The sequence below is a fragment of the Ranitomeya variabilis genome, chromosome 8 (assembly GCF_051348905.1).
Source record: "Ranitomeya variabilis isolate aRanVar5 chromosome 8, aRanVar5.hap1, whole genome shotgun sequence".
NCBI lineage: Eukaryota > Metazoa > Chordata > Amphibia > Anura > Dendrobatidae > Ranitomeya > Ranitomeya variabilis.
In genome coordinates this window covers 169,127,470-169,140,342 of record NC_135239.1, presented here as the reverse complement: position 1 = coordinate 169,140,342, position 12,873 = coordinate 169,127,470, and the positions used below count along the sequence as shown (strand labels likewise).

The 12,873-nt window shown below is 40.6% G+C and overlaps 1 protein-coding gene across 3 annotated transcripts in view; it reads right to left on the bottom strand.

Moving 5' to 3' along the window:
* Positions 1-638: 638 nt before the first annotated feature.
* The window catches only part of SGSM3 (small G protein signaling modulator 3), a 51,848-nt gene continuing 39,613 nt past the window's right edge, over positions 639-12,873 (bottom strand). For all 3 annotated transcript variants that reach the window (XM_077277353.1, XM_077277355.1, XM_077277354.1), the window contains exons 16-22: positions 9,974-10,126; positions 6,604-6,674; positions 5,947-5,995; positions 4,421-4,506; positions 4,143-4,265; positions 2,900-2,960; positions 639-1,108 (exon numbers count right to left, since the gene is read on the bottom strand). In XM_077277353.1, the coding sequence (XP_077133468.1) occupies positions 1,025-1,108; positions 2,900-2,960; positions 4,143-4,265; positions 4,421-4,506; positions 5,947-5,995; positions 6,604-6,674; positions 9,974-10,126 (627 nt within the window). In that variant the 3' untranslated portion in view covers positions 639-1,024. The remainder of the gene's footprint in view (positions 1,109-2,899; positions 2,961-4,142; positions 4,266-4,420; positions 4,507-5,946; positions 5,996-6,603; positions 6,675-9,973; positions 10,127-12,873) is intronic.

The window sequence follows — 12,873 nt, the reverse complement described above, 5'->3', positions numbered from 1 at the left end:
TCTATCAAGCTGCCGACATGGTCCATTTAACACTTTCATGTAATACAATTCATTGAGAGTCACAATCTCGTGTTATTTAGGTCAAACTCCGACATGGTCCAAGTACGCATCATCATTTCCAAACTAAGCTGAGGCTGTTGAGTTCAGATCAGAAGAACCGCGGTCAGTCATGAAATAAGTGGCCCGTACTTGGGCCATGATATATGGAAGCATGAATTCTGCCTTATTCATACAGCTAGGGCCCAGATCTTATACGTTGAATAGCGTTTTCCTACATTGTACCCCTCAGATTCACAGATGACAGGTGCGGTTTGGATCCCCAGACCTCCATATATCATTCTCGTCACTAAGCAGCCTATGCATGAACGTACATATTCCACAGCAGCATTTGGGCTCTCAAGAAAGTTAGCTGGTCACTACACCATCACTTGTGTACCGATGCATGAACAGAATTCTTTTGTCCAGTGGTTTAAGCAATCAGAAGGGGTCTGAAAATCCCTAGTGCATCCGAGGGGCTGCAATATTTAGACCTTTTTTTCTTTAAAGGTTTTAAATTTTTCTGAAACGTGTTGTGTTTCAGTAGTGAAAGGAAAATGAGAAGAGGTAGGAAATGTGTTGACAAAAGAAAAATCTACATATCTGTTTCAAAATATACACTCGTATATATTTCTCTATATTTTATATGTACAAAGCTATAGATTCTCAGGAGCTTGAACCATCCACCACATCAAACCAGACACAATTGGACTTGTCACAGGGATGAGATGACAAGACTGGTCTGGTGCAGGCTAGTTCTGAAATGTGGCACAATCTCATCCCAGGTTTTCTGGCCAATGCCCAGTTCCTCCAGCGCCACTATGGTACATTCGAGGTTGAGGTCACATCCAGAGATCTTATATAGTAACAAGAGATTTGTGAAGAGAGTTCTTGGCAGTAGAACAGTAATAGAAAAAGTGCATTGCTGGAGCGAAGTTCTGTAAGACTCCATAGGGTCAGACACTTGTTGAGCGTGAGAAGATGAACGTCACCCATCAATATCCCAGCTGAAGAGGTGATGTTTAACCAACATGTCTTGTACCCCTTCCTTCAATGGCTTTTTCTCCTTGTCCTGCAATATGGTAAATATGAGAAATTGAATGAGTATTACAATTTTATTAGGTTCTAGGGATGATTAAATCTTTTGTGCAGTGTAGCAGAAAGGGAAAAAGTGGGGAATGTGCTCTGGAAGCCGTGCTCTAGATAACTGCGTTATTTTATGCAGAGACGAGTCCTGGCTGAAAGGAGTGATGGCGGTATGGGCTGGATTAAAAAAGCAAAGATGAAGGACTTCAGCTAGAGACGTCACTGGCGAGTCAGTGTGTTACCTGTACACTGACACTATACACTGTATACTGAGCTCCTGTGTATAATTTCACTGGTGATCACTTTATTACCTGTACACTATACGCAGAGCTCCGATGTATAATGTCACTGGGGACCACTGCATTACCTGTACACCGACACTACGTACAGAGCTTCGGTGTATAATGTCACTAGTGATCACTATTACCTGTTCACTATATACAGAGCTCCTGTGTATAATGTCACTGGTGATCCCTGTATTACCTGTACACTGACACTATACACAGAGCTTCGGTGTATAATGTCACCAGTGATCACTATTACCTGTTCACTATATACAGAGCTCCTGTGTATAATGTCACTAGTGATCACTGTATTACCTGTACACTACAGAGCTCCTGTGTATAATGTCACTGGTGATCCCTGTATTACCTGTTCACTGACACTATATACAGAGCTCCTGGGTATAATGGCACCGGTGATCACTGTAGTATCTGTACACAGATACTGCATACTAAGTACAGATATCCAATGTATAATGGCACTTATGGTGATTGTATTTTTCTAATTAATCATCAGTATTGTACTATTCAGTCACAATGTGGTGGTAATATTTTGTCCGGCCATGGTGTGGTGGTATTTGCTCCTTGTATGTGCTATTATTTGGTCACTATGTGCTGGTAATATGTGGCCTGGTCATGGTGTGGTGGTATTTGTTCCTTGTATGTGCTATTATTCGGTCACTGTGTGGTGGTAATATGTGGTCTGGTCATGTTGTGTTGGTATTTGTTCCTTGTATGTAGTTGGTCACCATGTGGACGTGGTGCGGTGGTATTTGTCCCTTGTATGTGATATTGTGTATATGTGATCTGGACATGGTGTGGCGGTATCTGTTCTTTGTAGATGGTATTATAGGTCACTATATGGTGATAATCTGCTGTATGGTCATGGTATTGTGGTATTTGTCCCTTGTATGTGGTGTTATTGGTCATTTTAAAAATTGAAAAATAAATAAAAATATATCTAAATTGTATTGCATATTTTAACAAATGTTTAATAGTGTAGAGTAGGGCCCGGCCAAAAGAGTCTACCTTGTTGTCGTGGCAGATTAGAAAAATATTTTGGCCAAAACAAAATCTGCTGGCTATGTGTTTGATCTGGTGATGGGAACTGTTAATGTGTGTTTGGTGAGAAGTGGACTTTTTCCAAGAGAGAGCGGTGGGACTGTGGACAGTTTGAGGGGTGAAGGCGGGGCTGGGGTGGAGCTTGGGCGGAGTCTCAAGAGGGCCCCGAACATTTTGCCAGCATGGGGCCCCAAAATTCCAAGTGGCAGCCCTGCTGCCGAGAGACTTTTATTGGGTAACTATCTTACAATACAGTAGCGACTGTTGTGATTGGGTGGCTCAGGGAGCCAAAAAAACCTTGTAGAGATGTTTCTTTTCTTTGAAACGTGGCCCCGCACTTATGATTTATTCGCTCTTGCAGGGTAATTTTTAGAATGAGATTAGTAATGTTCGCAGACTATGGTCATTCCCCTGAAAAAGCCTAGAAGATTTACCTCTTTTTTCACAGGTAATTCCCAGTCTGGGGACAAACTGAAGGCAAACTTTGAAAGGACCCTGCAAAAATAAGAAAAAAGGTTTGTTTTTTTTTCCCCAATAAGAAAGCACCTAATAGAGAACACAGCCTGTACCAGAAAATACCCATACCAACCCCCTCTTCCCTTTACAAAGTTAGGGTTAAAGGGAATCTGTCAGTAGGATCTACCCCCCTCAGTCATCTATATGGGCAGGTAGGTCATAGGAAGCTGAAAAAACGGATACCTTGATATCTGCGATCTGATGTATTTTGCCAGGGAAATTCATGTTTATCTTAATATCTAATTGACCTGTTAAGATCTATGGGCCGGACATAGATCTCCCTAAGAATCTGCATCCAGATATTATTTAACATGAAAGGGGGGTATTAACAGTGTGAGACATGTAATGACCGACCCTTTATCTCCATATCTGACACCAAAGTAACGCCCTTTACAATAATCTCTGGAGGCAGATTCTCAGGAAGTTCTATGTCCGGCCCATAGATCTTAACAGCTCATTTACATATTAAGAAAAACATGGACAACTCTAGAATAAGACATGAAATTGCAGATATCAATTTATTCAATCTTCTAAGACCTATATGCCGCCCATATAGATGTCATAGGAGGGTAGATCCCATTACTGAGATAGGAGATGACAGCTGGTGCACTGAACGTTCTATGGAGAAAGGAGGAGCAGGAGGAGAAGATGGAAGCAGACACAGACATTCTGTGGCAAGTTCTTCTTTAGCGACAGTTACATTTCTCCATGGAACTTTCTGAGCACCAACTGTCACCTCCTATCTATGGAAATGGAAATATCTAAACTCACTGAAGACAGATTTTACCCGAGAACAGAAAATTTTGAGAATGAATGATCAGTACAAAAAGTGAAAAAAGCAGATTACGCAGATAAGATATATTACAAAGTTGCTTATTTTAATGTATATTATTGATTTATGAAAGAAATGTAAATGGAGATTACTCTTTGAAGGATCTTCATCCATTACAAAGCATATAAACTAGAAAAAGGAGGACACAATCCATCAATTTTCATGCGCATTAATTTTCCCTGGAGGTGTCCGTCAGCTCCAGGGTAATTGAACACTGGCTACAGGATTCCCCTATAGGTTACAGCGGATCACTGAGGATCAGTTTACCAATAGGGCAGCCTGCTAATAAAATAGATGTCCGTTTAAACAGTAAACAGCCCTGCTCTCACCTTAGTTCACACTTTATTTGGACCCAACCTGGGCTCCTCAGGAAAGACCACGGCTGGTACCACTTCTCAACCGTCTGCAGGCTGGAGCAGAGCACTTCAAGCCATAAATGGATGACCTGCTCACTGTGATCAACAAACAGTATGAAGCAAAAAAAAATAAAAAATGAAAATGCTATTACAGTTTTTTTTTTCTTTTTTAAAGCCAATACTGAATAAAACTTGCAAATATGAGTATTTAGCTACCGATATTTACAATGGTGGTAATCTGGCTGACTTACTTGAGGCCAATGCAAATAAGTGAACGGAGCTTGACGTCCATCTGTGTGTGAGCAGCATCATGGCTTACATTCACAGACTGTACTCCCTGGGGGCAAAAAGCTCACTTTTATTTTCTATGTTAGAAACGGTTATGTAGAAATAATTTAACCCCTTAGTGACGGGGCCAAATTTTTGAAGTCTGACCAGTGTCACTTTATGTGGTAATAACTCTGCAACGCTTCAACAAATCCCAGTGATTTTGAGACTGTTTTTTCGTGATGCATTATACTTTATGATAATGGTAAATTTAGGTCAATATGTTTTGTGTTTATTTATAAAAAATATCAAAAATTTGAGAAAAATGTTAAAAAATTAGCAATTTCCTAATTTGAATGATTATCTCTTTAATCCAGATGGTCATACCACAGCAAACCATTAATAAATAACATTTCCCACATGTTTGCTTTACATCAGCACCATTTGTAAAATGTTATTTTATTTTGTTAGCATTTTAGGAGGTTTAAAAATGTAGCAGTAATTTTTAATTTTTTCAAGGAAATTTACAAAATTTATTTTTTTTAGGGACTTATCCATGTTTGAAGTGACTTTAGGGGTCCCGTATATTGGGAAACCCCCAAATGTGATACCATTTTAAAAACAGCACCCCTAGACATATTGAAAACTGCTGTCAGGTAGTTTATTAACCCTTCAGGTGCTTTACAGGAATTAATGCAAAGTGGTATGACAGAAATGAAAATGTGTATTTTTACCACCTAAATGCCTCTAACTTCTGAACAGGTTACTACAGCTGTCAGACTGTAAGGCCGCTATTTGGTCGTGAATTGCCATCGCAAACATCAGGACCACAAAATAATGATCTGAGGGCACCAGTTGGGATAAAGAGGAAGCCCCCACACTCTGTTAACTATTTATAATGATGTAGTCACTACTGACAGCAGCATCTAAGGGGTTAAACAGATTTGGATGGTGCAAATACTGATCGTGGCTGATACAGCAAGTTGTCAGCTATAGTGTACAGCCGACAGCTGCGGGATTGTCACCTGTATGGGTGTGCTATTCTCTTATATCTCAGGTCAGTTAAAAGACGTATTGGCTGTCATTAAGGGGTTAAAAAGATATATAGGTAAACTATAAAAAAAAAAAAATAATAAATGACAACATGCACATTTCCCATCTTTGCAAGGTTTCTGAATGCTGTGACCCAGCGAACATGCCCAATGTTGTTAGAATACTTATATTGATTGGTGTTGTATAAAACCAACAGAAACCACACAGTATGCTCACAACCAGTACAACGGTATGTCATACAAATGTACAGCATCCATTTGTTGCAGAAAAAGAAAAAATAAATATCATGCACATACATTATTGTGTTGGCTGCCTGGAAAGAAAGTCTATGTCACAAATTCCCACTCCTTATAATTCACCGCTCTTATATTTCCAAGACTTTCTGGTGACAGGACATCATGTCTTGTCCCTTTAATAACATTATACCAATGACCTTGAAGTAGTAAAAATCACTTACCCTGTACAATAGCTCTTCTGGAGTTAACACTTTGCCATCTTCATCTAACCTGTAAAACAAACCACAGAAAATTAGGTTATTCCTATAATTGCATTTTTTTTTATTACAACGCACAGTATCTGCATGACTATTGTTAATATACAATACAAGCCCAACATAATTCTTGCTTTTGTATCCTTTTCATCACTATCTGCCACTCTGTGCATCCCACTACACATAGCTGTATAGGCAATCCTATTACCTGCTAAAACTACATTTCCAGCAGCACCTCGCTTCTACACAGTGCTGCAGGCCCTTCCCTCTGCTCTCCTGTGTATAACCCTATAAAGTCATTTTCGATTTTGATCGCTTTGCTCCATCTTTTACTTCTGACCTTGTGAAATCCGATATAATACTGATGTTCGGCTATAGATTATCAGACTTTTTAGATGAACAAATGTCAAATAAAGGAATTCTATTGTAATTTGACTCATACAGAAATCAAACAGTCAAGTACTCCAAAAGGGCATCATTGAAAAGGTCAACTCATTCTGCTAAAAACTAGCAATCACAGCTCCCAGAAGGGACAATTTTAACTACTGTGTCCTGAAGGCCAAAATTGGCTACTTTCTTATAAGGGTCTAATAGAGGAAAATATTGCAGTCTTGATCATATTACCTGTAGGTTTTGCAGAGAACAAGGCGTGAATATACTGAATCAAAGTCTCTCTCCACTTCCCGACTGGCAGCCTTCAGGAAAAGAATGATGAAGACACTAATAAACACCAATTAGTAATCCCAATGGTGTTAAAATAAAGAGGCTTAAAATGTACAAATACTTTATATAACTATGAAAAAGGACCTTATTATCAATAGGCAATCCTCAGGATAGGTCGGCAGGGGTGGATTGGATTGGTGCGGGGCCGACTTCCGCCAACCCCACCGATTAGCTGGTTGAAGGTACTGTGATGCACTGGAGGTGGCACTGCTTCATACATTGTGTACTAAATGATCTCTCCTATTCACTTCTCTGGGAGACAAATGATAAGCTCCCTTTACTATAGATGACCTGACAGCTGCCCTAGCCCCCCCCAAACCATCACCCTATATTGTACCCTTTCCCTACATTTTAATAAGCCCCTTTGTGTTGCTCTACAAATGCTATATAAAAGGTAAAATTATCTTTAAACCCTGCATTTGGGCTGTGCAATCTGTGAGTAACTATTTCAGGTAGGTGGGGGGCGTTGATTTCCCAAAAGTAATTCTCCCTCAAATCAAATTATCACTCGCTTGTGACGGTGATTGATATGATTTGCAAGAGTGACATCACCACCAACTCCTTGCACATCTCGCACATGCTCGCGACGTTCTGACTCCTTGGGAAGTTGGGTTTTTCCGGCTTCATCAGTGCACTACACATGTCCAAAATGGTGGCGGTGAAATCGGACACCCACCATCCACTCACTTACATAGCGTGAGCGCAGAGTTTCTACTTAATATTACATTTATTTACTGATCACCAAGCAACAAAAAGCAGCTTATTAGAATGTATGAAAAGGGTGCAATACACTAATGGTGGAGGTGTAGGGGGGGCTTGGGCAGCACTCAGCTTCCCTTTAAAATCCAAGAAAACCCTTTTAATGCACATCCATAGTGTAGATTAAGAAATGTACCTTGTAAGTCTGCGGTGAATATACAGTGGTGTTCAAAAGTCCTGCATAGGTATAGGATAAATTGATTTTTCAAGTTTTAAATGTTTTCTGTCGAATATCTTCGATGCTAATATGACATATTATATATGGTTTTGTTCAGAATACAATTTTGCATTCTCTTTCTGTAATATTTTTAGCTTTTGAAGTAGTTTTGCCTGATATTATTGCAACAATATGGGAATTGAAAGCACAACTAAATATTGTACAGCTTCAGATCCAAAATTAGCCAATCACAGATGAGGTTCTTGTGACCAATCATAACCTGGATATGGCAGCCAATCACATTACATCACATCTGCTGCTTTGTTTGTTTGTTTTATCTGTTGGTCTATCTAGCTGAATCATACTGTAGAGTTTTATGACGGGAGCCTTCAGATTTTTGTCAGCGGAGGATCGTGTGCGAGTTGTGGTGCTACATGAAGAGGGTTATACTGGCCCCCAGATCGCAAGGAAGGTCGGCTGTAATCAGAGTACAGTTGTAAGAATTTTGCAGAAACATAAGCAGCTTGGAATTACCCAGGACAGGCCCAGATCTGGTCGGCCCAGAAAGTCAACTAAAAGGGAGGATAGAGTACTGATAAGAACATCCCTTGCCAATCGAAAGCTCACCTCTCCTCAGCTTCTGCGAGAATGGCAAGAAAAGTGCAATATTGAGGTAGCAACATCAACTGTTAGGAAGAGATGTTTGGAAGCAGGATTGAGAGGGTGCAAGGCCCGAAAGAAGCCATTGATGACAGCCATACAAAGACAAAGGAAAAAACTGTGGGCATTGAAATATTTAAACTGGAGGAAGGAGGAGTGGGAAAAAGTGCTATTTAGTGATGAAAGCACTTTTTGCATTTTAGGAAATGATGGCAAGTCTTAATTGAGAAGGTTCCCACATGAAGAGTACAAGCCAGAGTGTTTGAGCTTCTCTGTGAAACATCCGATGAAAGTAATGGTCTGGGGCTGTATGGCAGCCAATGGTGTTGGAAGGCTTCATATTGTGGAGGGTATGGTTAATGCAAAAAAATACATAGACATCCTTAATAAGAAAATGCTTCCTTCTGCTCAACACCTCTTTTCAGGGGATTACATCTTCCAGGATGATAATGCTCCTTGTCACAGAGCTAAGACAGTAACGGAATGGAAAAAAAAAAAGAACAAGGTGGCTACTATTGACTGGCCAGCTCAGTCCCCGGACCTCAATCCAATTGAAAATTTGTGGCACAAGGTATCATTAGGGATATCTAGAAAACAGCCAAGGACCAAGAGTGAGTTGATTGAGGCTCTGATACAGGCCTGGAACCACATCATCACTCGTGAACATCTGCAGAAGCTTGTTCACTCAATGCCACAGAGATGCAAGCTGGTGCTCAAGAGCAAAAGCTGGCCAATAAAGTATTAGAAGCTAAAGATGCACTAAAGGCCCTTTTCAGGACTCTGAATTAAATAAAAAATAATAAATCTTAAAAAAGTTAAATTTAAGTCTGTGTGAACTTGCATTGGAAGTTAATGAACTTAGAAACCTGTTCACCATTCTACACACTGTACTGGTGTAGGTATGGTTATGCTGTAAAAAAATTATCAGAAATGCGCATACCATAACAATTTATACACTTGGGACATTCAAAAATGAGTATGGCATACAATGAGGGATTACAAAAACATATATGTCCCACCAGTTTCACTGTAGAGATGCAGAAGTATGAAACATATAGTTTTCTTCACGCCTATACAGGACTTTTGAACACCATTGTATATATGAAACACCATTTCCACATTGTACCATATTGCATTAAACTCTTATTTTAAAAAAACCTGTGACCAGGTCAAAAGTGGCCAGTCTTTCCCTTATTTTATTCCTGTTGCTTTCCTGAGTATTCATATAATTTTTAGATACGCCATACCATTCCAGAAATACAGGCCTTTTTATTTAGTGCGCCTTTCTATATTCTTTTCCAAGAAGGTGTGGCTCACAGGGGAGGAGTGTAGAGCATTCTAAAGACACGCCCCAGAGGATCCTGTGAGCTACACCGCCTTGGAAAGACCATAATAACTATCACTAAAGAAAAAGCGTCCATATCTTGGAACCCTATGGTGGATTTAAAAATAAAAAGGAATACTCAAGGGGGAAGAAGGAATAAATTAAATCAAAAACTGGACACTTTAGACTTGGTGAAAGGTCCTCTTTCAATGGCTACCAAATAACATATACAAGAAGATTAACATTAAACTTTGCATTGCAAATAATAATAATAATAATAATAAAAAGACTAACGAGTGCCCTGGCAGTGTTTCCTTCTTGTTAGTCATAACTGCAATATATGTACTACAGATTGTGTGAGAACCGCTTACCTCCTCAATAAAAAGCCAAGGATGACAGGGACCTCCTAACAGAGATGGTTTCTTCAGTCCATGCTCAAATATTGCCTTAATACCAGGACATAAAGTTCCTCGAACCAAGTCAGTGACCCCCTCTGTGACAGAGTCATCACCAGCAATAGAATACTGTGTCAGAACAAAAATATATATATAAGAAACAAATGACTCAGTGACCAGTTCATTCTACTAGGGGCGTAGTATTACTGCAGAGTGATATACTGTTAATTAACTTTAAAGGGAACCTGTCAGTAGATTTTGCTGCTATAAGATGCGGCCACGGCCTTTCAGGGCTTATCCACAGCATTCTATAATGCTGTAGATGTGACTCCAGACCTGCAAGATAAGAAAAATACGTTTTATTATACTCACTCGGGAGAACGGTCCAGTCTGATGGGTGTCACAGGTCTGGCGCCTCCCATCTTCTTGCGATGCCGCTCTCCTGCTTCTTCCTTGCTCCCCAGCATCGGCGCTCCTGCGCAGGCGTACTTCTCTGCCGTGATGAGGGCAGAGTTAAGTACTGCAGTGCACAGGTGATGAGAAAGGTCAGACAGGCCCAGCACCTGCGCACTGCAGTACTTTGCTCTATGCTCAACAGGGCAGAGAAGTACGCCTGCGCAGGAGTGCCGATGCTGGGGAGCGATGAAGAAGCAGGAGGGCGGCGTTGCAAGAAGATGGGAGGCGCCGGATGCAGACCTGCAACACCCATCGGACCGGACCGCCCTCCTGGGTGAGTATAATATAACTTATTTTTCTTATCTTGCAGGTCGGACCGGGGGCTTATCTGCAACATTATAGAATGCTGTGGATAAGCCCTGAAAGGTAGTGGCTGCATCTTATAGCGGCAAAATCTGCTGACAGGTTCCCTTTAAAACTTAAGCATCACAAAACATTTTAAAAACTACTACTAATGGATAACACTGCCGATAATGCTGTATAGGCAATGGCCATTCATCCAAAGGGGTGGCCTCATCTAAATGGTAGGATGACCATCTGATTACCTGGGTTGTGGCACCTCTTGTAAACAGCCATTTTTGGTGGAAATGTTCTATTACATGGCAGCTATTCAGATTAATGACCATCCACTTAATACAATGAGGTCTTACATTTGGCAAAATAGGAGCCCCTGTATAATAATAATAGATAAAGGCATAGGGGTTGTCGCTCCTAGTTATTTATTAACAAAGTCAGTATATTTTTGTAATTGAATGAATCTGATGTACCAAATTCAAAATTATTCCCATATAGTGTGAGTATCGCCTATAAAAATTTAGGCTGGTACCTGCTGCATGTGACAATCCGTTTAACCAGTTGATGACCGGGCCATTTACCCTTGTTCCTGACCAGGCACATTTTTGTTTTTTCCGTAGATGCGGTTTAAAAAAAAAAAAAAAAAAAACTATAAAAATGTTTCTCGTTTGGATAGTCAAGCAGTTTTTGCATCTTTTTTCATGATACATGAGGCGTCATTTTTTAGATGACTGTCATATTCTCTCTTTTTTTTTTTTACTGATATCGGTGGAGAAATAATGGAAACAAATTTTTTTTTCACATTTCTTAATGACCACAAAGAAGCATTAAAATACATTTAGAAATTTGTTCTCCATTATGTAACAAATTGTAGGATTTTTTTTAGTATTAATTAAAAAAATTTTTTACCTGTTATTTCTTAATTTATTTTTCATATTGTACCCATTGTAAGGTTATTAAAAAATCTTTTTAGGGGGCATTTAAATATTTTATTTTCATCTTATTTCCTTTGTAACTGGGGCCCCAGTTACAGTGGAAATGCAACCTCCTGGCTGAACAGCAGAGCTGAAATGGGTCTCTTCTGACACAGCAGCTCCTGCTCCCTCCCTATACACATGACAGGACTGCTGTGTATGTAGTAGGAAGCGCAGTCAGTGCTTCCTATTACTGTGCACATAGTGCTTGTTTTGTACTGTCTCTATGGGGGCTGTCAGGGACAGCCGGATCCCATCTCCGGCAGCTACATGAAGTGCAGAGACATTTTATAACATTACTGCAGAGTTGGAGCTGGTCCGCTTGGACATTTAAAGTACACTGCTCAAAAAAATAAAGGGAACACTTAAGCAACAGAATATAACTCCAAGTAAATCAAACTTCTGTGAAATCAAACTGTCCACTGAAGCAACACTGTTTGACAATCAGTTTCACATGCTGTTGTGCAAATGGAATAGAAAACAGATGGAAATTATTGGCAATTATCAAGACAGCCTCAATAAAGGAGTGGTTTTGCAGGTGGGGACCACAGACCACATCTCAGTACCAACGCTTTCTGGCTGATGTTTTGGTCACTTTTGAATGTTGGTTGTGCTTTCACACTCGTGGTAGCATGAGACGGACTCTACAACCCACACAAGTGGCTCAGGTAGTGCAGCTCATCCAGGATGGCACAACAATGCGAGCTGTGGCAAGGTTTTCTGTGTCTGTCAGCGTAATGTCCAGAGGCTGGAGGTGCTACCAGGAGACAGGCCAGTACACCACGAGACATGGAGGAGGCCGTAGTAGGGCAACAACCCAGCAGGAGGACCACTACCTCCGCCTTTGTGCAAGGAGGAACAGAAGGAGCACTGCCAGAGCCCTGCAAAATGACCTCCAGCAGGCCACAAATGTGCATGTGTCTGCACAAACGGTTAGAAACCGACTCCATGAGGATGGTCTGAGTGCCCGACGTCCACAGATGGGGGTTGTGCTCACAGCCCAACACCGTGCAGGAGGCTTGGCATTTGCCACAGAACACCAGGATCGGCAAATTGACCACTGGCGCCCTGTGCTCTTCACAGATGACAGCAGGTTCACACGGAGGACATGTGACAGACGTGACAGAGTCTGGAGATGCCTTGGAGAGCGAT